The sequence below is a fragment of the Aedes albopictus genome, chromosome 2 (genome assembly GCF_035046485.1).
Source record: "Aedes albopictus strain Foshan chromosome 2, AalbF5, whole genome shotgun sequence".
Lineage (NCBI taxonomy): Eukaryota > Metazoa > Arthropoda > Insecta > Diptera > Culicidae > Aedes > Aedes albopictus.
In genome coordinates, this window is record NC_085137.1 from 240,306,477 (window position 1) to 240,321,467 (window position 14,991).

Genomic DNA, 14,991 nt, shown 5'->3' on the forward strand with positions numbered 1-14,991 from the left:
TTGTATAATTTTAAAATTTTATTGGGTTTACACATAGGGTCTGGGACCATTTGGGCAGGAGCACCTATTTTGGGCACTTGCTGCTATAACTCAGTCAATTTCAAACCGATTGACTTGAATTTTTGAACACAGCTAGATACTGCGCCTTCCTGGTCGTGTTTCAAAAATCAAGTCAATCGGTTCAAAATTGACTGAGTTATTGCAGCAAGTGCCCAAAATAGGTGCTCCTGCCCAAATGGTCCCAGACCCTACTCAAGTTTAAAATTTATACTGTATTAGTCTAGTAATTTTATCTTTACTAGATTTTCACTAAAATATGTGTTAGCGTGTTTAAGTTTTCCCTCACGTTTTTCAGAACTTTTCGAGTCAGCAGAACAGTTAAATTATCTTTGTGGCTTTACGTTTTTTTAGGAAATAAGAATTTCCAGTCTTTGGTTTCCTGAGAACAGCTCATCGAAAACGCCAGTAAATAGCAAGAAGGTAGCTTTATGCTGCATAAAATCAACTTGAAATCAAGCGTATCCTGTGTTTGAGACTCCTCCGGCACCGGCACACATGTCCCGGGACAGTTAGTGGATAACCGAACTCGGCAACAGACAGAGTGTCACAAATGTTATGAATGAATATTTGACAGAAGGTGGCCTTCCAACGCATGAATATCAATTACAGGGTTTTTAAAAACAAGGCCCGGATAGCCGCAGCAGTAAACACGTGAGTAAGACTACACTGAGGGTGACAAGTTCGAATCCCAGTCGGTCCAGGAACTTTTTATAATGGAAATTTCCTTGACTTCCTTTGGGATAGAGTATCTTTGTACCTCCTGCCATACGATACGTATATAAATAGCCAATGGCAGAGGAAGTTCTTATTTAACCCTCCTAAGATGTTAGGCTAAGCACACCACGGTGGCGTTGTGTACGTTCAGCGAGCCTGTTTGGGCCATATTGACCCCAACAACCTACTAAGGTTAATAACTGTGGAAATGCTCATAGAACACTACGCTGTAAAGCAGGCTTTGTCCAAGTGGGGGCATTAGGCCAAGAAGGGGAGAAGAGCTTTTAAAATCATCAATAAATCCTGATACTTGTTCATTAACCTTTCATGACATTATATTATTTGTCGTGCCGTTTCGAAACTTCCTACAATTATTGTCTTCAAAAGTAATAAATACATCTCATCGATCGGGACCCTGTATCAATTATTCACCCATTCTGAAAACATATGCCAAAGACCCAGTCCGCTCGTACGTACGTACGAGCTTACTGTGTGGGTAAACTATGTTGACTTGTCGTCGATCACCTTCCTGCCCAGCGCTGTGCGACCACCCCACAGCGCAAAAGAAGAACATCGGGATTCAGCGCCAGCCAGCCCAGCAGCACAGCAGAGCAGCGCCGGGCCGGGTGTTTGTGCAGCCTGAAATCATAAACATCTCATCATCATCACCACATCGACAGTGGCGGACCGGACGAACGGAACGGATGAAAACGACCGATGATGCACTTTTTTCTCCGCGGTGGTGTGAATGAAACGAAACACAAACATTGCCCAGGTGGTGACGGTTGCACGAGCAGGTCCGATCTATTCTCGTTCGTACGCGTACGATCGTCGCTTGTGGGTGTGTGAGTGAGTTTTCCGCCTCGTTCGTTCGGGTGGGTTTATGTTGCATATGTTGCCGAGCGAGAGTCGCACCGCACATTCACCCATCGGGCTCGGGTGGTACGGTACGGTCGGTTTGAATCAGTTGCTGCCAACTCGTTCGTCAGCAAGGACGTTCACAGAGAACGGAACAGTTTCGGAGAGAGAGAGTGTATGTTCTTGAACATTCGCCTTGACGGAGGCTCTCTGAGAGAATTGCGCTGTGCGTGAAAACAATTTTTTTTAACATGGGAAAGGATAGGAGCTGCATTTTCAAATGCTTCTAATTCTTTATAGAAATTTTTTTGAGTAAAACGTTCTGAATGTTATCGAATGAGATTTTGATAGGCTATATTATAGACATAACATTGTGATTTAAAAACTTTTTGTCTAAAACCAGTTATAGTGTAGCTAATTGAAAGTATATTGCAAAACATTAACACTTTTTCCAATCTGGAGTCCCTAAAATATTTTAGAAGCATTTGAAAATGCAGCTCCTATCCTTTCCCATGTTAAAAAAAATTGTTTTCACGCACAGCGCAATTCTCTCAGAGAGCCTCCGTCAAGGCGAATAGAAGATCTGCTGTTTTTTGAAAGTTATTAGCAAGGTTCAAGATTTTTTTTATTTTTACGTTGAAAGATCTTAATTGAGAAGAAGAAGGATTGTGTAACGTGATCGCCCAGTGTCCCCGATAATCGCCTCGAGCGCTGTGTATCAACGTGTGTGATCTTTGAGAGATTGAAGAGATATCGGTGGAAGAAGGATCACGATCGGAAATCGGGTATCAAGTGTCATATAGCAAAGTGTTTCGGTTCAATTAGAACCGGCAGCTGCAGAGGAAGCTTGTGAAGCACTATACACGATCAATACATTTTTTTGTGCATGCGGCTGGTTGTGAATGAATTGGAAAGGAGCAAGTTTGTGATTTTTTTTTTCTGGGGAGAGAAGTAGAAGGAAGATCTGCTTCCGGTGCGAAGATTTTTTTTCTGAAGTGGAATCAAGTGATCAGTTAGTCAAACTGGAACCGGCCGTCTCCGATGGTAGTTTAGGAGGAAGTTTCGGTATCAAGTCGGCACCCAAGTCTTGCGTCACCATGGTTCGAAGTCTGTCGCAGTGGACCAAAACGCTGAGCTTTCCGGCCCGGATTTCTCCCAACCGGAACTCGAAGGAGTGCAGCGTGAACGTGCTGCCAATTACACCGCCTCCGGCACCGCCGAGGAACAAGTCGACCACTTCGACGACCTCATCGGCATCGTCGTCGACATCGGCGTTGTCGAGCTCGTCAGCCACTTCGTCGCCTTCGCCACCACCGAACGTCCCCATCACGGAAATCAGCCAAATTGTAAGTATTTAAGCACCTTATTTGCCGCCACACTTGCTGTGGACTTGATGAAGATATATAGTTTTAAGAAGCATGGGAAGCAATAAATTAGACAGCGCATAGACAGACACACATGTGCGAAGTGGAGTGGACAGGAATTTGGAGTTGGTTTGTCACCTTGGATATCCCCGGGGCGACGACTGTGTATCAGTACAAGATTATACAATACGGTGCTGATTGAATTTATACGCGCTAATGATAAGGGCGGTGGAATGCGTTTGAAATTAAACTACAATTGTTCCGATTTGTACCCGCTGAGAGTTAATGAAGAAACAGTTTGAGAGCAGGTTCTCAGCGGTTCGGACCACTTAAGATGTTTGAAATTTTTGAAAGTTGCTTAGTTTTATTGAAATTGATTGCAAGTAAATTATGACCAGCTACGCAAGAAGCACATGCGGTCGTATTGGATACATTTTAATAAAAGTTGAACATAATGTTACTAAATATCTAGCATTATTGCTTAAGGCTCAAGCATTCGTCATCATTTTTCGGAAAATAAAAAGCAGTTTTCTCGCTGCAAATCAAAACAAGGATCATGAAAATATATTCACTGCATTATATTCCTCATGTGGAGTATAGTGAATATATTTTCATAGCAAAAACTTTTGTTTTGAACGAAAAAACTGCTTTCAAATGTTTGATGATGACGATGATTTCAATGACGAAAAGTTCAACGTTAACTATTGATAAATACATTTACTTGTACAAGGATGATAAAATTAACTTGTTTTTAGAGTGAGAGATTAATGATAAACAGTTTTACCCGTTGTGTGAAGAATTAGCCTAAGTTAAAATTCACGAATAAAAAGTAAATACCTAATAAAAAAAATTTTACCCGTTGTTAAGGGTATAAAACAAGCTCGAATACTTGCGAAACTTTTGAAAGGAATACGATTGTTTTGAAAAATCATGAAGAAAATGCCTTTTTGCTGGAGCGGTTGGCGGTCTTCATGTTTTGGTTAAGTATCATAATAAAACCCATTATCAGAATTTGATAACCATTATCCAGAAACATTGTGATGAAAGATATAGAAACCTTCTCATGAAACACAGTATACCTTGCATATTGCAGAATGCAAGAAAGTTATCTATGTATCTGATTTTAAATGTACATTCTATATTACTGCAGAAATTGGAAATGCTAAAAGTTTTCGAGGTATGACAACTTACATGTTAAACAGTTAAACAAATTTTGAAGTCCGTATCTCAAGCTAAGTAGGGCCCATATAGCCGAGGCGGTAAACGCACGGGTATTCAGCATGACCATGCTGAGGGTGACGGGTTCGATTCCCGGTCGGTCCAGGATCTTTTCGTAAAGGAAATTTCCTTGACTTCCTGGGGCATAGAGTATCTTCGTGCCTGCCACACGATATACGCATGCAAAATGGTCATTGGCAGAGGAAGCTCTCAGTTAATAACTGTGGAAGTGCTCATAGAACACTAAGCTGAGATGCAGGCTTTGTCCCAATGAGGACGTTACGCCAAGAAGAGAGAGAGAGGTCTCAAGCTAAGTCTCAAGAGGGCAAATGTTTTCAAAACTTGGTTTACTACGAACCAAATCTGAAATTTTAAAACCTCAAGAGGCAAAAATTGTCAAATTAGAATTGTGATATTTCCAATGGTCTCTGAGTTACACGACAAAATAGGGTAGATTTGCTTTGGGGTCCCAGAAATATGGTTGAAATGCTCATATTTCGGAAGATTTCTGGCAATGACTCAAATGCGATTTTATAAGAATTGGGTAGTTTTTCGTTGGAAAGGAATTTGTTTCTATTGTTTCCTGAATTCCGTTGAAAATTCTTGAACATATCCTTAGGCATGTCCGGGAGAAATCAGCATGAATCTGTAGTTTAGGCGAAGATTTTTTTTTCAGATTTGTTAATATATCTTGAGAAGTTGGCCAGTATTGACAAGCTAAAAGGAGTTAACAAGATTTGAAAGGAGTTCAAAAATTAATAGGAAATTGGATTCACAGTCTCCGAACCGAAGTATATACATTCATCTTGCCAAAAGACAGAAGCCTGAAATTCGCCCGATTAAAATAACATCAAGTTTCCATGTTCAACCAGAATAATTTTGAGGGACTTTTTCGGAAACGAAGAATTTTGATCCATTTTTCAGAAAAATGTGTCTGAGTTTTTGAATGATTTTCTCCTGAATGAAGGATTGTATTCATGAAAAAATTACTGGAAGAGCTCAAAGATTCATTAAAAATATAAGAGAAAACGGCAGTTATGGAAAAACATTAGTACATCTTGAAAAAATTTCTAAAATTTTTAAAAATTTCACAGAAAACTCGGTCTACTGAAGTCAGAAATCCGATCAGAAACTCTTCAAGGATTTTTTTTTCTTAATTTCTTTACATTCCCTTTTCAATTTTCACTACGAATTGCGCCCCCTGCAGCAACCATCAAAAAAAAATCATGAAAATCGTTAAGCAACTCATCCAGAGATTTCATCAGAGGTTTGAAATTCTATTTGGGAGTTTTTGTAAAACGACCCTAGCGAATTTTCCGTATCTTGCCCGCTACATCATAGGCAGCTATGTAATTCTTCATTGTCTCGATACTCACCCACGTGCGTGAGCAAAGAGAGACGAAGGACAACATAGCCGCCTATGATGTAGTACGCAAGTTTCGAACGGCCTTCACGTGCTGCATGCAACAACCGAGAGTAAGCATGGGAAGATGTCCTCGTTTTGCTTTCTTGGCTAAAACCTCAACTAAATCATGATATGGTCTTTTACAAAGTTATTCATTAGGGTATCAACTACTATTCATTCAATTCTGAGCCAAATCGAACTCGCCACTCCGGCGTTCTGTATGAGAGTCTGGAGGTCATCCAATTTCCCATATATTTAGACTGAACATCCCATACAAACCTTCAACTCATTTGCGTCAGCTCAGTTTTCAACCGATTGAGCTGAATCTTTCACAGAATGTTCTTCTCATCCAAAGGGACGATTCTAGAGGACGCCCCGTGGAATTTTTAGACATGTTTGTATTTGGGCCAGTCTATTATACATACTTACTTCGGAATGTTGGCTTTGCAGTCTTTTGGGGGAATCGAAAACACTAGTTTATTATTTTCCCGACGTTTCGGTCCGTATGGGACCTTTATCAAGGGCTCAATCGGTCAAGATTTCCTAGTCAAAAATGGCATGCGGAAGTTTTGGTAAAGATTGAGTCCATTCGGTTTTGAACCGTCGTGATGCGGACAATCTCCTACCTATCGGGCGTCTAGAATTTGGTCCCTGGAATCTTTCACCATTGCTAGGACATCTCGTATCAACTGTTCAGTACAGTATGTAGTTTAAATGTATACAAAATACGTTGGGAGTGACTTTGCTAAGAAAGTTAATGTCACTCCGTAGAGCCGTTCCTTCCTGGGATGGGAAAATGCAGGCTCGAAAGTCTACGCTTAAGCATCAGAAACGTGACAAAAAGTAGTGTGATCCCTTCCCCAAGTATTACATGTAATGAAAGTGTATAAGAATGAAAATATCCCAAAAGAAATCGACATAACAATCGTGATTGTGGGAAAAGGGACTACTTTCCCGACCTAGCCCTAAACCGTACCTATTGCCGCTAAACCCATCGTATCTCCGGAACGACCAGAAGGTGCTGAAGAAAGTTGCTTCGCAGAAAGCCTAGAGCCGTTCACACCCTTGAGGTTAGCTGCCTAGTCTTGCAGCTTCCTGGATGGCATTATCACTCCCTATGTCCTCCAAAGGCGGGGTAAAATAGACACCCCGCCTGCTTCCCTCTGCACAACTGATATCGCATGCACCGCGATATGACCCCCAGTAAGTAAGGCCCTATCCGCCACTGCAGAAGGATATACATATAGGGGCAATCTCGTGCCGCAGATCTTATCGGAAATCACTTCTACGGGCTCGGATCCAACCTAGTACGACATACCAGGAAGTCTTCCGGTCAACTGGTCTGCGTAGCCGACTCTGCTCTGAACCCTGAGATCACCTTTTGGTTGCGACTGACCTAGCCACTCCCCGAGTCTTCTTCTCTGTTTTTCTAGACGATATGAGCGATAGCCGATGCATTGGTGCTCAAGCCAAAATTACCTCTCCACATTCTCTGGACACGATTCGATGATTGTCCGGAGCTGTGTCCCCATATCCACATGGGGTTACGATCTGTGCGTGTTCACAATTTGTTCCCGGATGGCCAAATTGGTGTAGCAACCATGACCTGAACGCACTTGAGGCAGGTTGATGGTTGCTTGCCCATGGTACTTTTCAGCTAAGCAGGTCCCCATACTTAACTATGAACGACAAGACACTATGCCTAAATTGTCCCACACCCTAGATCCTGTCGTTTTCATTCGGTCGGCGCCATTTCTTAGAAACCTCTAGACAGATGCAAACATTTTGTAATTATCATATGCTTGTGAATACAATCTGCGGAATCTAACTCGAGAAATCAGAAGAATATACAAAAACTACTGCCAAATGATTTAATTTAGCCAACCATTCAAATGAGATTGAGACGGAAGACGCGCAAAGACAACGGACGGATAAGCCTTCTTCAGTCTGCAGCAGTAGCATCATCATCACCATAAAGCAATAAATACGTTGACCAGACTTCATTAGAACAAATGTGAATGGAATCCGAAATGATTATGGATTCAACCAAACGCATCGTGCCTCTGCCATATAAACGAAGCGAATCGATGAATCTGCCCGATCGTGGTAGATCGTCGCAAGAAACATGGAAATGATGATGAAATATTTATGACCGATTGTCCAACTCTCGTAAGCCACGTCCGTGGTAGGTAATAACGAAACGGAAATGGGTGCTGCAATTAAAATCCAAGCAAGATTGCTGCACCAATTTCTTATCGGATGTGCTGACGCCGTGGATCGTGTGTCAATCGACGTCGTTCCGTGGCATTCTTTGTTTTGTCATTTTTCGCGCACAGTCTTCTACTTTCACGTGCGCGATTTCCGCCACAGCAGACGGGGCCTACTGAGATCGAATTGCAGACGGGCGACGACAAAAGTGAAGCTAATCGACGCGAATATGATGCGTTTTATTTCACGTTTGTCCATCCCCTACCCATTTCCTTTACGGGTTATTTCCCGTAGACCTAATAAGTTACGGTTTGCGGGGCCCCGAGATCATCAGAAGAGGGAAGGTCACCATGCGAACCGAAAAAAAGCACCAACGTTCGGATTGCTCAGTCATCATCGTCCGCCGAAGTCCCTGCGACGGATCATCGGTGGAGAGCTGAAGGCGGTGAGAAAGGTGAGGTGAAAACCTACCAACGAACACGGTGCGGTTTTCGACGAACGTGTCTCGACAGGTCCACGGCGCGCGAACTTGTTCAGCTCAGCGGAGTCACAGAGCTCGCTCGGGTCTGTGGTGCCAAACAATGCAGCACATACACGCCTTCTGGGTTAGTCATGGCGACGCGGAGGGCGATGGTGCTTTCGAGTAGGTAGAGGTATATTACACCTTCGTTTCGTATGCATGGGAACCGCTTTTTTTTTCTTCTGCTCCAGCCGCATTGTGCAGAGAGGTGACTTACTTGTAGAAAACCTACTTGTCCCCTTTACTTCTCGACGACGCGACGAACGGAGCCTGACACGGGCGGGATTGCAAAAGTTTGTGCAATCGACTACCAACGTAGAGACGGTCGACGGAGTCATGTTTGCACAATTCTAGGTATTCACCCTAGGGTGGTTGGTTTTAGATCTATGACCTGTTTTGACATTTGAAACTCAAGTCAGAGATCGGGATCGCTTTTGTTTACATCGTCAATCTCCGAATCTTGCGCAGCTGACGGTCGAATTCGGGGAAATCCAAGGCCTGCTACGTCGGATGGTCATTATGCGCGCTCTGCATAACGGGCGGAACGATCGGATTAAGCATGCTGCCCATCAATGAATGTTCGCTTCATTCCGTTCCCAGGGGAGGGCCAAGCCAAGTGTAGCGCAACATTGAAACCACTAAAAATAAAGTACAATAAAGTTTATTTTTCATCCATTCTTCGCGTTGATCATTTCCTCTTGAGATTTTATTGTTATTCTCTCAGCGTTCGCGGGTTCGGGTTTCCAGTTCCCGGTGAACCGCTTGCCGCATGCGGCTTCAACTGAGGAAAGAAGAAATGTGGAACTCGAAATAAAAGTAGAACCATCGCATCGCATCATCATCAGGCCGAAGTAGCCAAACTCCGTCGGAATGATTAAAACATTCTTGGGAGTTGGAGCGGCGGCGATGATGGCGCGGATGGAACCGTGGAGGTCGGTGGAGCTGCGCGTTCGAGTTTGAGCTCGAGGAGAAATTACTTCAAGAATGTTGAAAATAAACATAACACCGCGTCGTCGGCAGCCAGCCGCCCCATGCCACGGCCACGGGAAATGTGTACCTATGATGGGAAGGTACCGCCGCAGCACCGTCTAACGTGAAATTCAATAAAGCTGGGCAAACATTTACACATTGCTCTCTCTACTCTGCTCTGCCTTGCCTGGGTACTTCCCATCATATGGCGTGGTGTTGGCGTATGGTGGAAAGCGCTGCGCTGCAAGCCGATGAACTCTAGTCGGTGATCTTGTGCCCTTGCCGAGCGCAGGTTACTTTTTACTGCGGACGACTTTGAGGCACTATGTGTAGAGTACCACAACAACAGTCACATAATTAGCATGTGCGAGGGATGATGGTTTGCTACTTTCTAGTTCCATTCGAAACGGTACTAGCCTTATCCGGATGAATATCGTGGCCCATGATCAGCTTTTAAGAGAGTTCAGTGACGCATGGCTTGCTTTGTTGGCCTGAAAAAGCTAATTATGATGACAGCGATAAGATATAGAACAATGAGTAGATACTGTTCGCATATCAAGTGTGGACAACACATATACTAAGGAAGTCAGTTACTCAAATATTTGACGGGCTACAATCTGCTCATCTGAGTCTACGCTGGATGACGCATCCTTTCTCACCGAACTCGGTCCTTCAATGGCGAAATTCCTGAAGGGATTCTTGGCAGAAGTCTAAAAGGGAACCCTGGTGAAATTCGTGGGAAAATTTTTATAGAAATTGTTGGAGGAATTCTAGGCAGATTTGTTGATGGAATTCCTGGATGAATTCTTGGAGAAATTCCTTGAGAAATTCTTGGTGGAGTTCCTGGATGAACTCTTGGTAGAATTCGTGAAAAAAATTCTTGGCAGAAGTCTAAAAGGGAACCCTGGTGAAATTCGTGGGAAAATTTTTATAGAAATTTTTGGAGGAATTCTAGGCAGATTTGTTGATGGAATTCCTGGATGAATTCTTGGAGAAATTCCTTGAGAAATTCTTGGTGGAGTTCCTGGATGAACTCTTGGTAGAATTCGTGAAAAAAATTCTGGAATTTCTTGGGAAATTTCTGGAGGATTTCGTGGTATAATTCCAAAAAGAGTTTATTAAGGAACTCCCGGAGTAATTCCTGAAGGAGTTCCTGGAGTAATTTTGGGAGGAAGCTTTTGCGTAATTCCTTAAGAAATTTTTGGAGGATTTTCTGAGGAAATCCCCGAAGGAATTCTCGGATTTTATAGATTAACTCCAGAAGTATTTTGAAATGTTTCCTGAAGGATCCTTGAGGTATTCATAGAGAAATTTCTGTAGGTATTTTTGAAAATAAAAATTCTGAAAAAAAGTTTCTGGAGGAATCCCTATAGAAATCCCTGGAGGAATTTCTAGGAGAATCACTGGAGGAATTCTTAGAGGATCCCCTGGAGAAATCCCTGCATTTCTGGAGGAAGCTTTGAAGGAATTCAGGGAGAAACCCTTGGAGGAAATCTCGGAGAACTTCCCTGATGAATTGCTGGAGGAATCCCTGTAGGATTATAAAGGGGTACATAATTCCTGAAGTAGTTCCTGGAGTAATTTCGGGATGAAGTTTTGGCGTAATTCCTTAAGAAATTTTTAGAAGATTTTCTGAGAAAATCCCCGAAGGAATTCTCGGACGATTTCATAGATCAACTCCAGGAGTATTTTTAAAGGTTTCCTAAAGGATCCTTGAGGTATTCATGGAAAAATTTCTGTAAGTATTCTTGAAAATAAAACTTCTGAAAAAAAGTTTCTGGAGGAATCTTTTTAGAAATCCATGGAGGAACGCCTAGGAATCGCTGGAAGAATTCTTGGAGGATTCCCTGGAGAAATTTCTGGAGGAAACTTTGAAGGAATTCAGGGAGGAACCCTTGCAGGAAATCCCGGAGAACTCCCCTGATGAATTGCTGGAGGAATCCCTGTAGGATTACCTGGTGGAATTCCGGGATGAATCCCTGCAGGACTTCATGGAGAAATCCCTGGATAAACTCCAGGAGGAATCCCTGGATGAATTCTTGATTGAATCCTGGAGGAATATCTGGAGGCATCCCTGGAAGGATTTGAGGTGGAATTCCTTGGACAATTCCTGGAGGAATTCCATAAGGAATCCCTTGAGGAATTTCAGGAGGAATGGATGTAATACAGTAGACGTTCGATAAGTGCAATATGTTTATTGTTTACGTTTCAGTTATCGAATGAAATTCGCTAACTGCAACGACTGACAGCCGTCAAACAGTTGTCAATTGATGTTGGACGCAGCCAAAATGCACTCGAAAACATTGCAATGCAGCTGTAGTGCATCTGAAAAACATCGCAACTCTGTTTCGTTTTTGACAGACAGCGGTGCGATAACTGCAAAATTGTTGCACTTAGCGGACTTGCAGTTAAAAAGCATTTTAGTTAAACCGTTTGCACCGAGCGAACGTCTACTGTACTAGATTTGTAGTAATGAGCTGAATTTTTGTATGGTGAGAAGGTCATTTCTCTTTTTCACCATTTTATTGTGCAAAAAGCGTGGGTATTATGGTTTGCCTAAATTGATGCTGTTTGAGCAAAACTTTGGATAACTATGTTGTTTATGTTGCAAGAAATGGAGAAAACAACAAAACTGTTACCCAAAGTTTTGCTCAAACACACGCTCAAACAGCATCAAATTGGGCAAGGAATCATAATACCCACGCTTTTTGCACCATTTCATTGCAGAAACGGAGAATTGACCTTCTCACTTAACTTAAATTCAGCTCATTACTACAAATCTAGTACTTCACCGATCTGTCATATTCCTGGAAGAACCCCTGTAGGAATTGCTGGAGGAATTCCGGGATGAAGTTGTGGATGACACCGTGGAGGGATTTCTGAAGGCATCCCTTGTTGAATTCCTAGGTGAACTAGCAGTTATTCCTGGAAAAAGTCCTGAAGGAGGATGACCTGGATCACCAAGTGAATGTTGCTAAGTTATCAGAATTAGCTCTAAGAGTAGCGTATATTATATTCCGCAAGCATTCACTACAATAAAAATACCCAAAGATTTACAGATATGGTGACCCATACTTCAAAATACATTGGGGTCCATTTATATGCCAGTAGACACCCAACTATCAGTACATAGATATACTGGTAATATTATGAGGTGCAATAGACACAATCATGAAAGAATTATGCCGATAGAGTGAAGAAAAACAATAATAGAGCCTGTAGACCTTGAAGGTCCTAATTCAAGAATAGTTCGGAAAGCCTGGAATAACCCATGAATGTACCAAAAGCATCATAGTTGTGCACTGAGGCTCCATCAGCAGTACAGACTACATTTCGCAAATGTTTTTTACTATTAAAGCATGCTACAGTATGTAGACATCGTAACCCTAACTTCAAAGTGTACTGGAGGCCATTTGTATTTCACGGAATGTCCAACTACCGCAATATCAAGTTGCTCGTGACATTGCGAGGTCTAATGGACATCAACGTGACTAAATTTATTAAAACAGAGTGAACACAAATGATGGTAGATCCAGCAGATCTTAAGAAAATGAATTCAAGAGTAATTAAGATGACCTAGATCACCCAATTCATGTACCATGAATTTTCTAGGGGTGCTTTGATGCTTTTTGAGTACCGTAGGCTATGTTCTATTATCATTCATCGTGTATAAAATTTGGTTCAGAGTTTTGGATTTTTGACACAAACTTCGGAGTACTTTGGAGGCCTTAGGATATCTCTGGGATGAAAACTTCAACAGGCTATGGTATTTAGTGATATGGAGTCAAAACTATTGCAAAACGATGAAATTTGAGCTAAAACCTGTAGAATTTATAAAAAATATAGAAAAAAAGGCACGTATTTTCGGCTATTAGAAAAAGAAAGAGGGTGAAAAGGCACCATGCATTTCTTAGCACAACTATTCCCCTAGACTATTTATAAAAAAGACTCCTGGGTAAAATGTTTACAAACAAAGAAGATATTACATTTCTATTAAAAAAAGATCGTTCCGGGTGTTTACGGGTTAATAGATCAAGACATGAGTTCTCTCGTTTCACATTTTGACCAAAGCCATGCTATGTTCATTTTGACTGTGAAACTGTCAAAAACTGTGTACACCACAAAAACATAATGACATAATGTACTCATTCTCATGGCAACCAAGATAGCACGACACATCTCAAACGAGTGAACATTGACTCGCAGTTTGGCATGGTGAGTACCAAATGACCACTTGTACTTACAGGGCTGTTTGCAGATCAGAAGGAATTTCTCAGCTTATTTTGATGCATGGGAAATTCCTTGCCTGAATCGCTCAAGAAACCGTTTTTTCTTCGATCGCAGTACGTAGTTGCGAAGAAATGACAGTTCAAATAGCAGTCACCGTAGAAAGTTTCTGCCAGGAATCAGTCGAGAAGTTACTTGAGCGATTCCTGTTGAACTCGAAACTGGGCTTACACAAGAAATGTGTCAAGCAACTCAAAATACGTTTGTACGCGGCAATGCCTACTGCGCCTTTTCCAGTCAAAAAATTTACTGTGTGAATCGAGTGTAGTGTCAAAATTCACGAAGGGAAGTTAACCGGACACTCACGGGGCACTCGTCAGTGATCGAATCACTGCTTCATTCTCAAATTCTCTTGTTTCTTTCACAATATGAGACTTTTCAAGCATTGCTACTGGCAAATTGAAAAAAAAATCCACCGCCACCGCCTCTATAGATTTTAATGTGTTTCCTGCGTACGAAAATTTTATGCTCCTGCAACACGAAAGCCAAAGCAATAACAAACAGCGAAACCCGGATTTATTGGAAGCGGATGCTTCCATAAAATCGTATATTTATCCATTCTTTAGTGTGCACTCTTCTCTTTTGGCGTTCTTTTCCATGAAATCATAATATTTACATAGACAGCTAGCAAACATTGATGGCTTTCTCCCGTTGTAGATTCTTCGGAGTACAAACCATACATGGTTTGAAATTCATATTTCTTCTAAATTTTATATGTAGTAGACGATTCTATAATTTGCCTTGTTCGGGCATAAATCAATGCAAGCATCAGATGAAATTCCGAAACCGATCGGCGTCGGATATTTTAACAACAAATCATTCATTCCTTTTTACGCAACGTCTGTGTGGAGTGCCATATACGCCTGCCTTCCGAGAACACCCGAGGTGTTCACTTTTCCCTTGTTTCCATAGAATAGAAAGCCTTCACAGCCTACTCATTCACAGCACAAGTAAGATAAGACCGAGATGTCATAAATTTCCATGCTTGCCTGCCAGCCTGCCTACTTGGACGGATGGACGACCCGAACCGATCTGTTGGCTGACGACGACCCTGGCTGGTTGAGCATTTTGTGTTTACATTTTGATATTCTGCCTTGACTTGACGGGGCTATCTTTTTGCGCACCGCGTACAGGTATTTGCATAAACCCGTTGGACCATCCGGGTTCTCGTATCCGCAGCGGGACGGTTCACGTGGTGAGCTAAAAATATATCTAGCGGTTGCCGCGCGTATCGTAATCTCTGTCGGGTTCCAGACACGATTGCATCGCAAACAACAACCGTCATCATCAGCTGCCTGTGCCTCTCTATGGTAAACAGTTAGACTGTTTGACGTTTCCTGTGTACCGCGAGCGCGATCTGGAAGTCGCGCGGTCACGCAAAAATAAAT

At 42.2% G+C, this 14,991-nt stretch overlaps 1 protein-coding gene across 1 annotated transcript in view; it reads left to right on the top strand.

The window, feature by feature from the left end:
- Nucleotides 1-2,228: 2,228 nt before the first annotated feature.
- Nucleotides 2,229-14,991, top strand: part of LOC115257864 (TNF receptor-associated factor 4) — a 37,550-nt gene continuing 24,787 nt past the window's right edge. Inside the window, exon 1 of the mRNA XM_029857826.2 lies at nt 2,229-2,978. Coding sequence (XP_029713686.2) covers nt 2,730-2,978 — 249 coding nt within the window. The 5' untranslated portion in view covers nt 2,229-2,729. The remainder of the gene's footprint in view (nt 2,979-14,991) is intronic.